The sequence below is a fragment of the Oncorhynchus tshawytscha genome, unplaced genomic scaffold (genome assembly GCF_018296145.1).
Source record: "Oncorhynchus tshawytscha isolate Ot180627B unplaced genomic scaffold, Otsh_v2.0 Un_scaffold_1528_pilon_pilon, whole genome shotgun sequence".
NCBI classification, from domain to species: Eukaryota; Metazoa; Chordata; class Actinopteri; order Salmoniformes; family Salmonidae; genus Oncorhynchus; species Oncorhynchus tshawytscha.
Window position 1 is genome coordinate 1,413,533 of NW_024609832.1, and position 13,278 is coordinate 1,426,810.

A 13,278-nucleotide genomic window follows, 5' to 3' on the forward strand; every position below is an offset into this window, starting at 1 on the left:
GTAACTTCTATTGCCATTGCCATCTATATAAACAGCCTACATAAGGCCAACAAATAACATTGCAGCCTGTAGGTAGAAAATATCTTGATAAAAAATAAGTATTCTATAAATCTAATTGGCTATGCATGGCCTGTCTGCAAGGAACTTGAAACATTGTGTCAACTATTAACTTGGTCCAATCTGAAGCTAGCACTAGCGAACTTGCAACATTGTGTAACATTTTCTGGGCCCTCAGTTTCCTGCTCCAGTCAGCTCCAGACAGACATAGCTGTAGGCTATTTGCGCAAGGGATAAGAAATAATCAGGTAGGCCTATTTTATGACGTTTCCACTGGACCAGAGCATGACTTTTATTTGATTTTTTTAACCCTTTTCACGGTGAGTGGTTATTGAAAGAGGGCTTGAAAGATTTTTCAACTAGGCTGAGTTAAGGAACTAATGTCATTCTCAATTCATGTAAGAACAGACTTTGTTTACTTGCTGTTTGAGGTGAAGAATTTATTACTTTGAGCAGTTCCACAGTGGTGTGGTGCATTAAGACAATCAGAAATATTATCAGATCCCCAAATGGGCACATTTTTATAGGTCTACATTTGTGCGCAGGCCAGGTAGCCTCGGCCTACTTCTATGTATCATCAGGTGTGCATCCTTACTCAACATTGACAGCGCTACAAAGAAACGACAATGAAAACTTGTTCCTCACAAATGTAGCCTAGGTTGTGCGGCCCCCTAGACAATGAGAAAGGTTAAAGATTGTAATAAGAATATATTGAATGCATTAACAGAAATTACCGTAACAAAACATGAGAAATTATGGGAATTAACGGTAAATGTACTACTGGTGATAATGGTGTGCCAACCCCGCGGCCTCAGCAATGGATTCGTCTACTGAGACAGGCGGGAATCAGACCGGTGTCTCATATGCCATAAAAACATAGATATTTTAGACTGCTCGGCCCACCAACAGCCTAGCGACCAAACAATCGACTAAATAGGGTCAGCTCTATATTGTCCCCAGCATAAGGTGCACCTGTGTAGTGATCATGCTGTTTAATCAGCTTCTTGATATGCCAACCCTGTCAGGTGGATGGATTATCTTGGAAAAGGAGGAATCCATTTGTGCATAACATTTGAGAGAAATAAGCTTTTTATGCTTTTGGAAAATTTCGGAGATCTTTTATTTCAGTTCATGAAACATCGTACCTACGCTTTACGTGTTGCGTTTTTATATATATTTTTCAGTATACTTAAAAAGTACCTAGAAATATTACAACAGTATTGAAAAACCATCCCGCGGCTATTTCCAAATAAACGGTATGTATGGGAGATTATGAATATGCTCACACACACACACACGCAGACACACACACAAATACGCACAGACACACACTCGAGCTAACATTTCTCTCTCTCAGGGGCCTTCATTCCAGCAGTTCCAGTCCAACCAGTAGTCCTACGTTACCCCAACAGAATGGTAAGCTTGCTGTTTGAGGTGAAGAATTTATTACTTTGAGAAGTGGTGGTGCATTAAGACAATCAGAAATACTATCAGATCCCCGGATGGGCACATTTTATAGGTCTACATTTGCGTGCAGGCCAGGTAGCCTCAGCCTACTACTCTCCTCTCCCTCCCTTTGTCCCTTGACAGTTTCTCTCTGGGCCAATTTTGTGTCTCCATGCCTACTTTCCTTTCCATATCCTTCCTTCCCCTCTCTTTGTCCCTTGACAGTTTCTCTCTTCTCTTTTTTGTGTTAAATTTTACCCCATTTTACCCCCTATCCAATTGTTTAGTAGCTACTATCTTGTCTCATCGCTACAGCTCCCGTACGGGCTCGGGAGAGACGAAGGTTGAAAGTCATGCGTCCTCTGATACATAACCCAACCATGCCGCACTGCTTCTTAACACAGCGCGCATCCAACCAGGAAGCCAGCCGCACCAATGTGTCGGAGGAAACACCGTGCACCTGGCAACCTTGGTTAGTGATGAGTCAATGATATCCCTACCGGCCAAGCCTTCCCTAACCCGGACGACGCTGGGCCAATTGTGCGTCGCCCCACGGACCTCCCGGTCGCGGCCGGTTGTGACAGAGCCTGGGCGCGAACCCAGAGTCTCTGGTGGCACAGTTGGCAGTGCAGTACAGCGCCCTTAACCACTGCGCCACCCGAGAGGCCCTAGTTTCTCTCTTCTCAAGGTGTGTGTCAGTCTGTGTCCATTTTGAGTGGCTTCATACTCGTGCGGAGTGTTATTTCATTTCTACAATGTCGTCCTCTCCTCTTGACCTGCGATAGCACAAAATAACTGAAAACGTCAAGTCTCAAATAGATGAAGTTGCCAAGTTGCTTTCACTTGTACATAGTTTTCAGACCATTGTAGATGATGGAGAGGGGAAAGGAAGCCTCTGTGGACTATTGAGATGCAGCCTCTGTAGGTGCCAGTCCTGCTGTGTGTCACTCATTTAGGCCATGAGCACACTGATTTTGTGTTTGAGTATTTGGAGTTATCTGTTGACAGATGAATGACAACAGAGATTGTCTGACAAATGCACAAATGGTCTGTCTTTCGACAGATGAAACTCGTCGGCACTCGTCTGAAAATAGTTGGCTTGAGTTGCACTTTTGACTGACAAAAACGGACAATGATGTACGATTTGATCCCTATTCATGTGTCTGTGTGTCTGGCCCGCAGAGGAGAGGAAGCCAGTGTACAGTATTGAGATGCAGCTTCTGTGTAGGCCCCATTCTTGCTGTGTAACTAATTTCCTCTTCCGACAGGATACGATCACGTGGACATGGCAAGGCCCTGGAGCGTGAGTATCTCTTCCTCATTATTTCCGTCTCTCTGTCTCTCTCTCAGCGTGTTTTCACATATGGGCCTCTTTAAAAGAACCGATCTCAGTCCTCTTTAATGTGAACTCTGTTCTCTTTGTATTCACACTGCCTTTGAATGAGGACTCAACTCTTTAGCCAGCTCACTTCACCTATTTTGTGGACAGAGTCCTCTTTGCATTCACATTGCTATGTTTAGAAAGGAACCAAGATCTTTTCCCAACATGTACTCTGTTTTTACAAAGTACAGACCGGCCATTCAATCAGAATGCGTTATCGGACAGCTAGATATGCTTACAGTACTTATATTTTGGAAGCTAATAGATTGCAAATGGGGGAAAATACGAGACATAATAATTGTAATCAGAAGATACAATTAACATGTCAATTTGATTGGTAGCAGAATAAATAGCAATAGAAAAACTGCAGATAAAAACTGCCCCTTTAGGAGCTAGAATAGATGTTGTACCTTGTGTTGTAATTCTCACCAAATAGGTTTTCTTCTCACACTATAACAATACTTCACCAATAAACAGCTGATGAAGCTCTCTTAGCCTATACACATTGCAAACAAAAACTCCACACATTTTGGGATTTCTGTGCGTCCTTGACAATCACTAATCAATATTGAAAAACGGCACACATCTGGCAATATGTTTTAGATTGGACGGGGATGTTGTGTTTTTAGGCATGTGGTTAATCTTCACAATATCCTGTTGCACAACTTATCTCTATTCTCTCATCACCCCTCCCCCTTTTTTCTTTCTGAATCAGCTGATTACTCTCTCTCGCTTTCCACTCAGGTTTGAGATACTGTGGCTGACACTGTGCCAGTTTCATAACCCCATAGAGATTGAGGTAACGTTTTTTTTTTTTAAGGTGGACTCAGCAAATATGACGTCATTGTTACATAGTGGGGCGTCTTACTGCGTACGGACGTCCAATCTTTCTTGAAGAAAGAGAAATGGAAGATGGGCAGATGATAACAATGAGTTTTTCTTCCATGCAGTACCTGCCTCTCTATACTCCTTCTGAGGAAGAGAAGAACAACCCTGCTCTGTTCGCCAATAATGTCAGAAGCATCATGGCCAAGTTAGTTGTGTGTGTGTGTGTGTGTGTGGCCTCCCCAGGTTACATCATTTACATCTGGCTATCTGTGTGTCTTATACTTCTCTAAATGCCTGCCACATATACAGTATATCTGACATGTCAGGGGGGGATCCTGACTGCTCTCTCTGTGCTCTGATAGGGCCCTGGAGCTGCCCATCACAGACCTGTCGTTTGATGACTGCCAGCTGAGCCTAGCAAAGGGCCCAATGCGTGTCCCTAGCAACAGCAGCCTACTGCAGTTCAATAGACTAGCACGAAGGCTCGGGTGAGTTGGAGTTTACTTTACTATTGGTTAAGTGTTATTACAGGTCCTTAATAGTTTTTAAAAACATAATTGTTTTGCTGATGTAACAAAACATTGATGTTGAATGAATAAGAACATTTCAAAATGTTATAAATGTTTATTCTAAAATCGTACATTCTGTTTTTGTTTAGGTGTCTGAATGGGTAGGTAGGGTATAAGTGATCTCCTGTACCATGTTTTGACATTTTAAGGGTGTCATACTGGGGAAATATTACTGGATTTACTGGGAAATACTACGACTAATATTACTGGATTTACTGGGAAATACTACAACTAATATTACTGGGTTTACTGGTCGAACTGGGAAATACTACGACTAATATTACTGGTCGAACTGGGAAATACTACGACTAATATTAACTGGTCGAACTGGGAAATCCTACGACTAATATTACTGGTTGAACTGGGAAATCCTACGACTAATATTACTGGGTTTACTGGGAAATACTACGATTGATATCACTGGGTTTACTGGGAAATCCCACGACTAATATTACTGGGTTTACTGGTCGAACTGGGAAATACTACGACTAATATTACTGGGTTTACTGGGAAATACTACGACTAATATTACTGGGTTTACTGGGAAATACTACGACTAATATTACTGGGTTTACTGGGAAATCCCGCGACTAATATTACTGGGTTTACTGGTCGAACTGGGAAATCCTACGACTAATATTACTGGTTGAGCTGGGAAATCCTACGACTAATATTACTGGGTTTACTGGGAAATACTACGACTGATATCACTGGGTTTACTGGGAAATCCCACGACTAATATTACTGGGTTTACTGGTCGAACTGGGAAATACTACGACTAATATTACTGGGTTTACTGGTCGAACTGGGAAATACTACGACTAATATTACTGGTTTCGAACTGGGAAATACTACGACTAATATTACTGGGTTTACTGGTCGAACTGGGAAATACTACGACTAATATTACTGGGTTTACTGGTCGAACTGGGAAATCCTACGACTAATATTACTGGTTGAGCTGGGAAATCCTACGACTAATATTACTGGGTTTACTGGGAAATACTACGACTGATATCACTGGGTTTACTGGGAAATCCCACGACTAATATTACTGGGTTTACTGGTCGAACTGGGAAATACTACGACTAATATTACTGGGTTTACTGGGAAATACTACGACTAATATTACTGGGTTTACTGGGAAATCCCGCGACTAATATTACTGGGTTTACTGGTCGAACTGGGAAATCCCACGACTAATATTACTGGTTGAGCTGGGAAATCCTACGACTAATATTACTGGGTTTACTGGGAAATACTACGACTGATATCACTGGGTTTACTGGGAAATCCCACGACTAATATTACTGGGTTTACTGGTCGAACTGGGAAATACTACGACTAATATTACTGGGTAATACTACGACTATTACTGAATTTACTGGGAAATCCTATGACTAATATTACTGGGTTTACTGGGGAATACTACGACTGATATTACTGGGTTTACTGGTCGAACTGGGAAATCCTATGACTAATATTACTGGGTTTACTGGTCGAACTGAGAAATCCTACGACTAATATTACTGTGTTTACTGGGAAATACTACGACTATTACTGGGTTTACTGGTTGAACTGGGAAATCCTACGACTAATATTACTGGGAAATACTACGACTAATATTACTGGGTTTACTGGGAAATACTACGACTAATATTACTGGGTTTACTGGGAAATACTACAACTAATATTACTGGGTTTACTGAGAAATTCTACGACTAATATTACTGGGTTTACTGAGAAATTCTACGACTAATATTACTGGGTTTACTGGTTGAACTGGGAAATCCTACGACTAATATTACTGGGAAATACTACGACTAATATTACTGGGTTTACTGGGAAATCCCACGACTAATATTACTGGGTTTACTGGTTGAACTGGGAAATCCTACGACTAATATTACTGGGTTTACTGGGAAATCCCACGACTAATATTACTGGGTTTACTGGTTGAACTGGGAAATCCTACGACTAATATTACTGGGTTTACTGGGAAATACTACGACTGATATCACTGGGTTTACTGGGAAATCCCACGACTAATATTACTGGGTTTACTGGTCGAACTGGGAAATACTACGACTAATATTGCTGGGTTTACTGGGAAATACTACGACTAATATTACTGGGTTTACTGGGAAATACTACGACTAATATTACTGGGTTTACTGGTCGAACTGGGAAATCCTACGACTAATATTACTGGGTTTACTGGGAAATACTACGACTGATATCACTGGGTTTACTGGGAAATCCCACGACTAATATTACTGGGTTTACTGGTCGAACTGGGAAATACTACGACTAATATTACTGGGTTTACTGGGAAATACTACGACTAATATTACTGGGTTTACTGGGGAATACTACAACTAATATTACTGGGTTTACTGGGGAATACTACAACTAATATTACTGGGGAATACTACAACTTATTAGTGGGTTACTGGGTTTACTGGGAAATACTACAACTAATTTTACTGGGAAATACTACAACTAATATTACTGGGTTTACTGGGAAATACTACAACTAATATTACTGGGTTTACTGGGAAATACTACAACTAATATTACTGGGTTTACTGGGAAATACTACAACTAATATTACTGGGTTTACTGGGGAATACTACGACTGATATTACTGGGTTTACTGGTCGAACTGGGAAATCCTATGACTAATATTACTGGGTTTACTGGTCGAACTGAGAAATCCTACGACTAATATTACTGTGTTTACTGGGAAATACTACGACTATTACTGGGTTTACTGGTTGAACTGGGAAATACTGGGAAATACTACGACTAATATTACTGGGTTTACTGGTCGAACTGGGAAATCCTACGACTAATATTACTGGGTTTACTGGGAAATACTACAACTAATATTACTGGGTTTACTGAGAAATTCTACGACTAATATTACTGGGTTTACTGGGAAATACTACGACTAATATTACTGGGAAATACTACTGAAATGCTAGTGGGTTTACTAGGAAATACTACTGGGTTTACTGATAATACTGGGAAATAGTACTAAGGAAAATGGCAGATCAATGTCAATTTTTTTTTTTAAATTTTAAATTTTATTTTACCTTTTTATTTAACTAGGCAAGTCAGTTAACAACAAATTCTTATTTTCAATGACGGCCTAAGAACAGTGGGTTAACTGCCTGTTCAGGGGCAGAACGACAGATTTGTACCTTGTCAGCTCGGGGATTTGAACTTGCAACATTTCGGTTACTAGTCCAATGCTCTAACCACTAGGCTACCCTGCCGCCCCAAAGGAATGTGTTGAATACATTCAGATACTAGAAAGTGTAGTATTTCAAATTATTTGAGATGTACTTGATTTTGCCATTTAAATCTGTGGTTTTCAAACTTTTTCAGCAGGGACCCCATTTTTGGCACCAGAAATTCATCCCACCCCAAATCTAATGACACATCTTTAAAACCGGTACATGTTTATTTTCACATCAACAAATAACCTTCAATTCATTACATTCTCATCTCTCCTATCAACATTAAGACAGCCAATACATACATTTACTCAATCAAATGTCATATTATTTCTCAATAAAGTTTGTATATTGTTCCATAAAATAATCTGTATTGGTTCCCGATTTTTATATATTTAATTTGTGAATCCCACTGCAATTCTCGTGGGCCCGACTTTGAATAACGCTGCATTAAATGGACAAAATCAAGCTTCTAGCCACAACCCTGGACAGTAGGAAATGTAATTCTGAACCATGTATTTTCTATGTGCAGGCTGAGAGCGGGGACCACAGATACAGTGTTAGAGCAGCAGGCTAGCAAAGCCAGGAAGCTTTGGGGATACAGACTGGGATTGGGGGACTTTGCTCATTACCTCGACCTACCTGTGACGGACATGCTCACAGAGTTACACAGCCTCTTCAACCAGGTAGATATCTAACACACAGTGTATAACTCACATGGGGTCCTACACACACTGATTTTATTCAGTCAGTCAATCAAATTAGGAGAAATAAATAACCATTAGTGTTCTTTTCTTGCTCTCTCCCGTACTCCCTCTCTCTTACTCCCTCTCTCTCCCTTGGTCTCCCTTACTCCCTCTCTCTTACTCCCTCTCTCTCCCTTGGTCTCCCTTACTCCCTCTCTCTCCCTTGGTCTCCCTTACTCCCTCTCTCTCCCTTGGTCTCCCTTACTCCCTCTCTCTCCCTTACTCCCTCTCTCTCCCTTGGTCTCCCTTACTCCCTCTCTCTCCCTTGGTCTCCCTTACTCCCTCTCTCTCCCTTGGTCTCCCTTACTCCCTCTCTCTCCCGTACTCCCTCTCTCTTACTCCCTCTCTCTGGTACTCCCTCTCTCTCCCGTACTCCCTCTCTCTCCCTTGGTCTCCCTTACTCCCTCTCTCTCCTGTACTCCCTCCCCCTTACTCCCTCTCTCTCCCTTGGTCTCCCTTACTCCCTCTCTCTCCCGTACTCCCTCTCTCTCCCTTGGTCTCCCTTACTCCCTCTCTCTCCCGTACTCCCTCTCTCTCCCTTGGTCTCCCTTACTCCCTCTCTCTCCCGTACTCCCTCTCTCTCCCTTGGTCTCCCTTACTCCCTCTCTCTCCCGTACTCCCTCTCTCTCCCGTACTCCCTCTCTCTTACTCCCTCTCTCTCCCTTGGTCTCCCTCTCTCTCCCGTACTCCCTCTCTCTTACTCCCTCTCTCTCCCTTACTCCCTCTCTCTCCCTTGGTCTCCCTTACTCCCTCTCTCTCCCGTACTCCCTCTCTCTCCCGTACTCCCTCTCTCTTACTCCCTCTCTCTCCTTGGGACTCCCTCTCTCTCCCGTACTCCCTCTCTCTCCCGTACTCCCTCTCTCTCCCGTACTCCCTCTCTCTCCCGTACTCCCTCTCTCTCCCGTACTCCCTCTCTCTCCCGTACTCCCTCTCTCTCCCGTACTCCCTCTCTCTCCCGTACTCCCTCTCTCTCCCGTACTCCCTCTCTCTCCCGTACTCCCTCTCTCTCCCGTACTCCCTCTCTCCCGTACTCCTCTCTCTCCCGTACTCCCTCTCTCTCCCGTACTCCCTCTCTCTCCCGTACTCCCTCTCTCTCCCGTACTCCCTCTCTCTTACTCCCTCTCTCTCCCGTACTCCCTCTCTCTTACTCCCTCTCTCTCCCTTGGTCTCCCTTACTCCCTCTCTCTCCCTTGGTCTCCCTTACTCCCTCTCTCTTACTCCCTCTCTCTCCCTTGGTCTCCCTTACTCCCTCTCTCTTACTCCCTCTCTCTCCCTTGGTCTCCCTTACTCCCTCTCTCTTACTCCCTCTCTCTCCCTTGGTCTCCCTTACTCCCTCTCTCTCCCTTGGTCTCCCTTACTCCCTCTCTCTCCCTTGGTCTCCCTTACTCCCTCTCTCTCCCTTGGTCTCCCTTACTCCCTCTCTCTTACTCCCTCTCTCTCCCTTGGTCTCCCTTACTCCCTCTCTCTCCCTTGGTCTCCCTTACTCCCTCTCTCTCCCTTGGTCTCCCTTACTCCCTCTCTCTCCCTTGGTCTCCCTTGGTCTCCCTTACTCCCTCTCTCTCCCTTGGTCTCCCTTACTCCCTCTCTCTCCCTTGGTCTCCCTTACTCCCTCTCTCTCCCTTGGTCTCTCTTACTCCCTCTCTCTCCCTTGGTCTCCCTTACTCCCTCTCTCTCCCTTGGTCTCCCTTACTCCCTCTCTCTCCCTTGGTCTCCCTTACTCCCTCTCTCTCCCTTACTCCCTTACTCCCTCTCTCTCCCTTACTCCCTCTCTCTCCCTTGGTCTCCCTTACTCCCTCTCTCTCCCTTGGTCTCCCTTACTCCCTCTCTCTCCCTTGGTCTCCCTTACTCCCTCTCTCTCCCTTGGTCTCCCTTACTCCCTCTCTCTCCCTTGGTCTCCCTTACTCCCTCTCTCTCCCTTGGTCTCTCTTACTCCCTCTCTCTCCCTTGGTCTCCCTTACTCCCTCTCTCTTACTCCCTCTCTCTCCCTTGGTCTCCCTTACTCCCTCTCTCTCCTTGGTCTCCCTTACTCCCTCTCTCTCCCTTGGTCTCCCTTACTCCCTCTCTCTCCCTTGGTCTCCCTTGGTCTCCCTTACTCCCTCTCTCTCCCTTGGTCTCCCTTACTCCCTCTCTCTCCCTTGGTCTCCCTTACTCCCTCTCTCTCCCTTGGTCTCCCTTACTCCCTCTCTCTCCCTTGGTCTCTCTTACTCCCTCTCTCTCCCTTGGTCTCCCTTACTCCCTCTCTCTTACTCCCTCTCTCTCCCTTGGTCTCTCTTACTCCCTCTCTCTCCCTTGGTCTCTCTTACTCCCTCTCTTACTCCCTCTCTCTTACTCCCTCTCTCTTACTCCCTCTCTCTTACTCCCTCTCTCTTACTCCCTCTCTCTTACTCCCTCTCTCTTACTCCCTCTCTGAAGCATGGAGATGGTCAGATCGACATCAGGGAGTATGTGATAGCCCTGTCTGTGGCATGTCAACCCTCTAAAGCCATGGACACCCTCAGGCTGGCCTTTGGGGTGAGTGACAGGCAATGAAGCTTTATAACAGTTCCTATGAAGCACTATAAGAACCCAATGTCTGCTCTTTGAAAGCATTACAACATCTGTCTGCTCTTATAAGGCATTTATAATAGAAATACCTATAAAATATATAAAACGTCTGCTATATAAAACGTTATAACTGTCCTATGCCCTGACCCTGGTCAGATGTACGAGGCGAAGGAGGACAGGGCGATCGTGGAAAAGGATCTGGCATCCATTTTGAGAACGGCGTTGGGAGTAGCAGAGGTCGACGTCACAGAGTTGTTCTCAGCAATCGACACACTTGACGCGGGGAAGATCACACACGGTGATATCACACACTAACGCCCTTTCTTGCACTAACGTTCTCACTCGTTCTCACTCGTCTTTTCTTACTAGCATTGACTTTGCTGATAGTTGATTTATTGCTGTGATTGTGAAATGTGGTTGTTTCACCTCGCTACTTTAAGTTGAATGCACTAACTGTAAATCACTCTGGTTAACTAACGGGATCACGGCCAACACTAATTACAATCTCTCTTTCACTCTGTCCTTCTCTCTCTATATCCATCTGTAGATGACTTCTGTCGGTTCGTGGAGCAGCACCCAGACTTTGCTCAGGAGTACCTCCTCTCCTCCAGGACAACCCCCTCTACCCCCCACACAGCCCCCCTGGTCAATGGCTTCAGTGTGGCCAATTACGACATGGAGGAGCAGACCTGCAGCCTCCCTGGACAAAAGAGGAAAGAAGACTGACTCAAATGGATCTATCTTCTGCCTATCACAGAGAGAGGAGGGGAATGGAGGGAGGAGGGAAAAGATGGCGAGATAGAAGGACGATCGGGAGGTCCTGGGCCTCTATCAAACAAATCTGTCTTCTACAGTTACTGTATCTTCTGTGTTACTGTGGCCCGCATGTTCTACCAGAGAGGAGGAGGAGGAGGGAGGGAGCGAGGGAGGGATAGGATATATTGAGATAAGAAGGGGTGGATAGACGGAGGGAGAGAGAAGTAAGAAATGGTTAGGTGGATAGAGATTGAGACTGTGAAAGGGAGAGATGGAGGGAAGGAAGGGTTGGGTATGTTGAAGTAGAGTAGAGGGAGAGATTTGGTTAGTGAGAGAATATGATGGAGGGTGGAGACAATCTGTTCCTCCGGACACCATCTCACACCAATACTCCCATCTCTGGTTTTGTCTGCTACTGTTTTCAAGGCCTTTGTATGCTTTCTGGTTTCCAACATGAGTTTAAGGACCTGGACACCTCCGAAGGTCTTCTGAGTTCATCAAACACTTTGGCTATTTATTTTCAAAAGGGTTTTACTTTTCTCTTATGTACAGTATAGGTATTTATTTGTCTTTCCTTTTTATCATAATGACAATGAAATGCACACTCTGGTAAGATGATTCATATTTTTTTTCAAGATGAGTTTTATCAGGTGATTAAGCACCAAACTGAGCTGAGCTTAATCACTGCCGTTCATAACGAGACTGACAGAGATCAATTGGATCGAGCTGAAACTAAGCATCTCACTGCCTTGTAGACCATAGCAACTCACAAGACAAACTGTTAAAATGGGTGAATATGGGACCAAACTTAGACTTCTTATTTTTAAACCACGTTCACGATGAGCTCCTTGTTGCCTTTTAAATTGTTTTAAACGTGTTAATGGTTTTAATGTTGCTTGAGTGAAACATCCCACAGCTTAAGTGTATTTATTTTCATAGGCATAAACATTGGTGTCTCAAACATGAACATTTGTTGTTTTCCCTTTTCTTATTGGATGAACAGAGAAAAAGAGTTGGGTTCCATCTCAAATGACACCCTATTCCCTAAAGAGTGCATATTTAGCTCTGGTCAAAAGTAGTGCACTATATGGGGAATAGGATGCCATTGGGGGGTACATTCAGATCCTTACCTCCCTTTTTTTTATTGCCTTTCTCATATCACTCTGGAATGAAGTTGACTTTACACAAATATATAGGATCAGCCCACCCTGCTGAAATCCTAACATGAACCATTATGCAGGGGGCCATCATAAAACTGATCTGTGATCAGTTCTGACTTTATGATAAACCATCAATCTGTTCTGGCTTTTTGTACTGGTTGGTTTGTTTTGGGAATTCTCTGCAGTTTGACTTTAAATCGACACCTTTTGTATGTTGTACATTTGTGGTATCTACATCTTTGAATGTTTGAATATTCATTTTGTAAGAAAGTGAATTGTAAATTATGAATACCTATGCAGTGCTCATCCCTGCCTTTTATGTTGAATTAAATCATGACATTTCTATAGCTGCGGCGTTATTCTTTATTGCCACTAGTGGGAGCTGTGGAAACATACATATTAAGTTAATTAGATGGTGACTATTCTATGCCTTTGGCAAGGATGATTGGAAAAATTTCACATAATATATATATATATATATATATATCCATCTTTGTAGTTAATGGTGACTTTCACTCCCCGCCAACCACCCTACATCTGGACTAATTT

At 43.7% G+C, this 13,278-nt stretch overlaps 1 protein-coding gene across 2 annotated transcripts in view; it reads left to right on the forward strand.

The window, feature by feature from the left end:
- The window catches only part of LOC112229585 (lysophosphatidylcholine acyltransferase 1-like), a 34,045-nt gene extending 20,971 nt beyond the window's left edge, over positions 1-13,074 (forward strand). The window contains exons 6-15 of one of the 2 annotated variants that reach the window (XM_042319498.1): positions 1,415-1,473; positions 2,772-2,806; positions 3,629-3,683; positions 3,835-3,917; positions 4,075-4,200; positions 4,371-4,382; positions 8,056-8,209; positions 10,682-10,780; positions 10,970-11,111; positions 11,361-13,074. In XM_042319498.1, coding sequence (XP_042175432.1) covers positions 1,415-1,473; positions 2,772-2,806; positions 3,629-3,683; positions 3,835-3,917; positions 4,075-4,200; positions 4,371-4,382; positions 8,056-8,209; positions 10,682-10,780; positions 10,970-11,111; positions 11,361-11,539 — 944 coding nt within the window. In that variant the 3' untranslated portion in view covers positions 11,540-13,074. The remainder of the gene's footprint in view (positions 1-1,414; positions 1,474-2,771; positions 2,807-3,628; positions 3,684-3,834; positions 3,918-4,074; positions 4,201-4,370; positions 4,383-8,055; positions 8,210-10,681; positions 10,781-10,969; positions 11,112-11,360) is intronic. The other variant, XM_024395515.2, reaches the window with a different exon arrangement.
- Positions 13,075-13,278: the final 204 nt, after the last annotated feature.